The 7,548-nt window shown below is 56.2% G+C and overlaps 1 protein-coding gene across 1 annotated transcript; it reads left to right on the top strand.

Moving 5' to 3' along the window:
- The first annotated feature begins 634 nt into the window (after nucleotides 1-634).
- RPS19BP1 (ribosomal protein S19 binding protein 1) lies at nucleotides 635-4,639 on the top strand. Its single transcript, XM_017859845.1, has 4 exons — nucleotides 635-802; nucleotides 966-1,094; nucleotides 3,824-3,921; nucleotides 4,113-4,639. The coding sequence occupies exons 1-4, from the start codon at nucleotides 751-753 to the stop codon at nucleotides 4,245-4,247; spliced, it is 414 nt and encodes a 137-aa protein (XP_017715334.1). The 5' UTR covers nucleotides 635-750; the 3' UTR covers nucleotides 4,248-4,639.
- Nucleotides 4,640-7,548: the final 2,909 nt, after the last annotated feature.

The following is a 7,548-nucleotide window of genomic DNA, read 5'->3' as shown; positions in this document are numbered from 1 at the left end:
CGGAGTCTCGCTCTGTCGCCCAGGCTGGAGTGGAGTGGACGGACCTTAGCTCACTGCAAGCTCTGCCTCCCGGGTTTACGCCCTTCTCCTGCCTCCGCCTCCCGAGGAGCTGGGACTACAGGCGCCCGCCACCTCGCCCGGCTAGTTTTTTGTATTTTTTAGTAAAGACGGGGTTTCCCCGTGTTAGCCAGGATGGTCTCGATCTCCTGACCTCGTGATCCGCCCGTCTCGGCCTCCCAAAGTGCTGGGATTACAGGCTTGAGCCAGCGCGCCCGGCCGAGAAATAATTGTATTTTTCAAAACAAAAATATGTCTTTAATGTCTGGCTTACGGCAAGACAGCTGGATTTTCATACTGCACTCAACCTGTGCGATGTCTTGCGCTGGTTGAAGTGTATGAAAAACACTCCACCCAGTCCCCAGCCTAGCCCGCCACGGAGCCGCGAGACCCGAGAGGATTGGCCAACCCGGCGGAGCTGGTTGCAGACGGCTTCCGGGGAAGGAGGAACCTGAGCGCCAGGCGCCAGGTGGATTGGGATTGAAATATGTCCTTCTGCGCCTTAAACCCGCCTCCAGTTTCCGCCCCTTCTTCCGCTCACGTATAAACCTCTAACGCATGCGTCCTAAGAAAGATGGGCACTTCCGCCCATCCCCTCCGGAACCCTCTGTTCCGGCTCGGATTTCCGCCGAGAAGGCTAGGACTGCCAGGTCGGAAGTAGTGTGAGGCTCGTGGGCGGAGCCAAGCGCAGCCATGTCTGCGGCCTTGCTGCGGCGGGGTTTGGAGCTGCTGGCGGCGTCCGAGGGTGAGGAGGGCTGGCCAGGGGACGTCCAGCGCGGGCAGGAGGATGGCAGTGAATGCGGGCGGGAGCCCTGGATGGAAAACAGTCCAGGCCGGGTTTAGCCCCAGTGGCATGGGAACACTGCGCGCCCTCCGACCTGGGTCCCTTCTTCTCTCTTCCCCTGTAGCCCCCCGGGACCCTCCAGGTCAGACCAAGCCGAGAGGGGCTCCGGTGAAACGGCCCCGGAAGACGAAGGCTATTCAGGCCCAGAAACTGCGGAACTCGGCCAAGGGAAAGGTGCCCAAGTCGGCACTGGGTAAGTTCGGGAAGGGGCTGAAAGCGCTGCCTCCGGTGCTGGGACCTGCGCCCCAGAGGAGGTGGTGCTTGAGGCAGGGTTTGAAGCGTCGGCCAGGTATTGCTAGACCTACTGTGTGCCAGGCGCGGAGCGGGCTCCTGGACATACGAGGGTGACAGAACACGCCACCGTCCTGGCCCTCGTGGACTACGGCCCTAGTGGGGAGAGAAGCGTCAAAGAATATCAAACCCAGTGTATCATTGCTAAGTGCATTGAAACCTATGAATTAAAAGATTACGGTACTCTGATGGGGACTTGGGCCAAGTCAGCCTTCTCTGAGGAAGCGACATTTCAGCCGAGAGCTGAAGGAGGTATAAGAGTGAGCTAGGTGAAAAGTAGGAAAATATTCTAGGAAGAATAGCATGTGCAAAGGTCCTGAGTTAGGAGGTTGTTGCCTTTGAGAATTTGAAAAAATAGAGGCTAGTAAAGGTGACCTAGTGAGTAAGGATCAAAGATGGAGCATTTAAACACATTCACTAACACTCTGTGCCAGGTGCTGATTCTAAGTGCTGTGCAAATGTCAGCTCGTTTGATCCTTACAGCAGCCCTTTGAGGTCGATACTACTATCACCCCCGTTTTACAGATTCAGAAAAAGGCACCTGCCCAGGTGGTACGGGTAGAAACCAGGCACTGTGTCCCAGAGTGCTGCTATTACCCACTCCATTCAAATGGGACATGCTGTGGCCTGGGCAGTGGCCATAGCAGCAGCGATAAGAGAATTTTGCAGGTGGAAGATACGTTAAAGGGGGGACAGCAGAGAATTTCAGCCTTTAGAGGGGTTTTAGTGGTGAATTGGCTGTGAAGGTGGAGCCTAGTTTATTGGGGGATGTGGTGTCACTTAACATAAAGACTTTCGGAGGGGCTGGTGTGGGCAAGATGGTGATATTTTGACGTGTCAGGACGTGACAAGCTCCTGTGTCTGAATCCCTAGAGTCTGATGCATAAATATGTTAAGGTATTTGTTAAAAGAATTATGAATTCCAAGGAGGAAATACAACTTGAGCCAAAGTTTGGAGGCAGGAGAGCGAGACAGGTTTGAGGCCCAGCGATACTTGCCATGAAGCAGGAGTGTGGAGTGTCAGAGGTCATTCCTATCTGTCGCAGCCCTTGTCTCACCGTCCTGTCTTGGGTGCTCACCCACCTCCCCTGTTAGATGGGAGCTCCTAAAGGCACACACCCCCTTGGGCTTGTCCACAGCCCTGGTGTCCAGCACAGGTTTTGGCACATAGATGTTGAGTGAGAGGAGTGGCAAGCCTCGCAGCCAATGGAAAGAACACCTCTGTGGCTGCCACCTTGCTCCAAGCTTCTTTGTCTCTTGCCTGGATTATTGCAGAAGCCTAGCCGGTCTCCTGCCTTCCACACGCCCTCCCCCAGTAATCTCAACAGCAACCAAAGTGATCCTGTATGTTTCTCCTCTGGGTGCCTCCCATTGTAGTCAGTAAAAAGGTAGTGGTCTTAGGGTGCCTGACGAGGCATACATGACCTACCCCCCTCCCCCCCGCCAAACTTGGTCTCTTCCTGCTACCCACTCCCCCCACTCCAGCTGTTTTGTTGTTGTTGTTTTTGGGTTTTTTTTGAGACAGTCTTGCTTTGTCACCCAGGCTGGAGTGCAGTGGTGCGGTCTCATCTCACTACAACCTCTTGCCTCCCGAGTTCAAACTATGCGCCTACCTCAGCCTCCCGAGTAGCTGGGATTACAGGTGCCCACCACCACACCCAGCTAGTTTTTTTAATTTTTTTTTTTTTTTTTTTTGAGACAGAGTCTCCCTCTGTCGCCCGGCCTGGAGTGCAGTGGCGGGATCTCAGCTCACTGCAAGCTCCGCCTCCCGGGTTTACGCCATTCTCCTGCCTCAGCCTCCCGAGTAGCTGGGACTACAGGCGCCAGCCACCTCGCCCGGCTAGCTTTTTGTATTTTTTAGTAGAGACGGGGTTTCACCGTGTTAGCCAGGATGGTCTCGAACTCCTGACCTCGTGATTCGCCCGTCTCGGCCTCCCAAAGTGCTGGGATTACAGGCTTGAGCCACCGCGCCCGGCCGTTTTTTTAATTTTTAATGCAGACGGGGTTTCACCATGTTGGCCAAGCTGGTCTCAAACTCCTGACCTCAGGTGACCTGCCTGCCTCAGCCTCCCAGAGTGCTGAGATTACAGGTGTGAGCCACCGCACCCAGCCACTCCAGCTGTTTTGTGTTTTACAAACACATTTGACACATTTCTGCTTCAGGGCCTTTGCACTGGGTGTTCCTCTACCTAGACAAATACTCTCCCCCTGGATATCCACAGCTCTCTCCAAGTCGTTTCAGTGAGACCTTCTCATTCCCTCCTATTTAAAATTGCACCCTCCACCCTTGGAATTCCCCTTTTCTGTTTCCTATTTTGTTTTTCTCCATGAAATATATGCACTTGTAAAATACTGGGTCGTTGTCCTTCGTCTCTCACTGAAGCGTAAGCTCCAGAGCGCTCCCTTGGTGAGTAGTATTCAGGACATAATTGTTGGAAAATGGGGAGGCCCAGAGCCTGGGGCTTTCAGCAGGACCTGTGTAGAGAATGCATTTGATGGAGAAGAGCCCAGCTGCTATAATAATCTGGGAAGGGGACGATGAAAGGTCTTTGGCAGGGCCATGGGCCAGGGACCGAGAACGCTTCCAAGGGGAGTGAATGTGAAATGGTGCCCCCTGCCTGCCACCCACAGACGAGTACCGGAAGCGAGAGTGTCGAGACCACCTCAGAGTAAACCTGAAGTTTCTGACCAGGACGAGAAGCACCGTGGCGGAGTCTGTGACCCAGCAGGTTTGTCGAGGGGACTAGGGGAAGGGACCTGGGAGGTGAGAGCCGAGGCTGTTCCCCTAGGACCCATGGCGGTCTCAGCCCTGAGCACAGGGTGGGAGGCTGGGCCAGCCCTGCTCTGCGCCGAACTCCCCCGTGACCTTTTCGGGCCGCTTCTGCTCTTGAAATGAGTAGAGGTCCCGCACCCTCCCCAGATTTTGCGCCAGAACCGCGGTCGCAAGGCTTGTGACCGGCCTGTGGCCAAGACCAAGAAGAAGAAGAAGGCCGAGGGCACCGTGTTCACCGAGGAAGACTTCCAGAAGTTCCAGCAGGAATACTTCGGCAGCTAGGCTCCCTGGAGGGCACGGTGAAGAGGCTTTCAATCCGGCCGCCTCCGTCCGACTCCTCTGCTGGCCCCAGGACCCGGCCGTGCCGCGCGGCCAGCGGATGGCGATGCAGGACCAGCCTGGCTCGAGGAAGCCGTGGAGCTGGAGCCGTGTGGTGGCTGGAATGGAGCTGGTGGGCCGGAAGTCCTGGGGAGGATATACACAGACTGGAGCTGGCTTCCGCAGGCCTGGGCAGAGCGTCTGCACCTGCCGGAAAGGAACGTATCTGTTTTGTTTGCTTTCGCCCAGGTGGGGCCTCTGGGCTGTTTGCTGTGGTTCCTGAGCCCTCGGGGACGGCACCTCCTGGAGTAGGAAGAAGGGTGGGCTTCCAAGTTGTAATAAATGCGAACCCAAGAGCTGTGTGTGCTGCTGATCTGCCCCACGGGGGGTCTCCCATCTCCTGTGGCACCAAAGCGCCACCCTGCCTTCCCCCATTTCCCAACGTGCTTCTCAGCTCCGGGTCACAAGTCCTCCAGTCCAGCCCTGGCAGGCAGCCATCAGAACACCAACCTCTACTGCCCTACACCAGGGGAGCCCCTTTCCTCTGGGGGTGGCCGCCACAGCTGAAAAGGTGACTTTTGAGGCAAAAAATAGCTGCTGGGAGGAGTTCTGATGCAGGTGGCTAGGTCCGGCAGTGGGAGTGGTGCTGCTTCAGCCCACGCCCGGGGAGCGTGGAGTCCGCCGTGAGCGGAGCGTTTCACCAGGTGTGTTCCCTTTCCCGCTCAGGCTCTGGTGTGCAGCCAGATGGGGTCAAATGCCTGTCGTAGTGGGGAGGGGACAGTAGAGGGGACTCGGGAGGTAACCTGAAGAAACGATTTCACACTCAGGTGTGTGCCTCAGCTGAAGAATGGAGGTGAGGGGAGGCAGACGGGACCCTTCCAGCAGGCAATGGGTTGGGATCAGGAGGTGAAGGACAGGCAGGTACTGAATGACTGTGTGAGTGAAGCCCAGAGGTGGGGCCAGTGGAGGAGAGGTGAGAAGTCAGCCCAGGAGTCCATTCATCAGGGAGCCTCAGGGGAAGGGACCTGGGAGGTTTTCAGGCAGCTCTGTTTGTCTCCTGAACTCTTCCCTGCCCACCCCAGTCTAAGGGCTCCTTTGGTGTGCTGACTCCCATCGCTGCTGGTAGATACGAGCATGGCATAGTCCCCTGAGGCTGGGTCTGATTGGGAGTGACGATCTGGCTCCCTGGGTTCCCTGATGACACTGCCTCGGGGCCCATTCTTTGTAAGAGCATTTGCTCCCCCACTGCCGTGGGTGGTCTGTTCCTGATCTTTAACCGGTATCCCATCCTAAATGAAGACATGATGGGGCCACACATCTTCCCGGCAGTGGTCCTGTCTCCAGGTGACCTCCATCAGCAGGGGGAGGGGGAGGGAGTGTGCTGTGACCCCAAACCTTAGAGAGCAGGGCCTCTTCCTGCCTGCTGGACTGTAATGACCCCACTGGGCAGAGAAACTCGGATATCCATGGAGACTCGTGCCCTTAATCTTTTAAGCAGCTTAACAAGAAGGCAATTCAGCCTCTAGTGCCTGGAAGAACAGGCTGACCATAGGCCCAGGGCCCCTTTCTATCAAGGACACGCCCACTGTTACATAATCGCCCAGTGTTCTTCCTGCTCCCTCCCTGGGTTGAGTGCAGACTGACAGGCACTGCCCCCCAAGGAGGATGGGAGCCAGGGTCCTGCTGCTTCCCCGCTTGTGAGCTTCCCAATAAATCTTACACTTATGCCAAGTAGCACTATTGGGTGCCTGTCCATGCCCCCTCTGGGTGACAGTCATTTGTGTTTACTGCTGGCACTCTGGTCCAGTGGGTCAAGGACAGGACTGAGGAGTCTGCCTTTTAACTGTCACCCTGAGCAGTTCTGGTGCAGGTGTCTGGAAGGCAGCAGGGAGCTGGGGTGACTGGGGCAGCACTGGAGGAGACAAGGTTTGTCTCCATGGGGGGCCAAGGAGGTGCTGACTGTGATGGCCAGGACCTGGTGACCAACAGGACCCAAATAAGAAGACACTGAGGCCAGATGTGGTGGCTCACACATGTAATCCCAGCACTGTGGAAGGCTGAGGCAGGTGGATCACCTGAGGCCAGGAGTTCAAAACCAGCCTGGCCAACATGGCAAAACCCCATCTCTACCAAAAAATACATAATTAGCTGGGCATGGTGGTGTGCACTCGTGGTCCCAGCTGCTTGCGGGGAAGAGGGCTGGGGTGGGAGGATCACTGGAGCCCAAGAGGCGGAGGCTGCAATGAGCCAAGATGGCGTTACTGCACCTCAGCCTGGGTGACAGAGCAAGACTCTGTCTCAAAAAAAGAGGAAACTGAGTTGTCACTTCAACCCAGGGCTGACAGGACAAAGCAGGAGGCCTTCCCCGGTCTAGACATCATGGATGGGTGTGAAAGCACCGGAAGCATTTGCGTCACAGGTGGTTTGGGGAAGCAGAGTTTTGAGGAACCTACCCCATGCCCCACAGGAGGGCCCCAGTCATGGCTTCCTGTGTCTTCCACAGTGGGATGGGCTGCTCAAGCCCCCACACTCTGACCCTCTTTGCTACTAGAGGAGTTGGCCAAGGGGGCCAGGCAGGAGTGGGCCAGGACTGCAACATGGGACTCTGCTGGGGCCCAGCTGCAGGCTCAGAGCTTAGCCTGGGCAAAGGCCTCTGCCACAGGCAGTGGGACTGTGGCACTTGGTGTGTGCCCCGTTCTTTCCTGCCTGGCTGACTTTCATGGGGTGTTGTTCCCATTCTCTGTCCACAACTCTCCCCACCCTTCAAAGCCCAGCTGGGAGGCCCTGCTCTGTCTCCTGAAGCTGCCACTTTCTACTTGGTCTAAGTATCCACCTTCAGTCCCCCAACTAGGCTGAGAGCCCCCACCCCACCCCATGGGCCACCTAGGCAAGGATGGTTGGCACTTGGGTGTCACTGAGGGGACTTTTTTTTTTGAGATGGAGCCTCACTTTGTCACCCATGTTGGAGTGCAGTGGCACTGCTCACTGCAACCTCTGCCTCCCGGGTTCAAGCGATTCTCCTGCCTCAGCTTCCCAAGTAGCTGGGATTACAGGCATGTGCCGCCACGCCCAGCTAATTTTTATTTTTTATTTTATATTTTTTTGAGACGGAGTCTTGCTCTGCCACCCAGGCTGGAGTGCAGTGACGTGATCTCGGCTCACTGCATCCTCTGCCTCCCGGGTTCATGCCATTCTTCTGCCTCAGCCTCCCAAGTAGCTAGGACTACAGGTGCCCGCCACCATGCCCAGCTAATTTTTCGTATTT

The sequence above is a fragment of the Rhinopithecus bieti genome, unplaced genomic scaffold, assembly GCF_001698545.2.
Source record: "Rhinopithecus bieti isolate Rb0 unplaced genomic scaffold, ASM169854v2 scaffold_51734, whole genome shotgun sequence".
Taxonomy (NCBI): Eukaryota; Metazoa; Chordata; class Mammalia; order Primates; family Cercopithecidae; genus Rhinopithecus; species Rhinopithecus bieti.
The sequence above is the reverse complement of the archived record's forward strand: the minus strand, read 5'-3'. Positions and strand labels throughout refer to the sequence as shown.

Coding starts and splice junctions, on each gene's coding strand:
- RPS19BP1 (XM_017859845.1), top strand. CDS start 751: ATGTCTGCGGCCTTGCTGCGGCGGGGTTTGGAGCTGCTGGCGGCGTCC. Junction 803..965: donor GCTGCTGGCGGCGTCCGAGG/GTGAGGAGGGCT, acceptor CTTCCCCTGTAG/CCCCCCGGGACCCTCCAGGT. Junction 3,922..4,112: donor CGGAGTCTGTGACCCAGCAG/GTTTGTCGAGGG, acceptor CACCCTCCCCAG/ATTTTGCGCCAGAACCGCGG.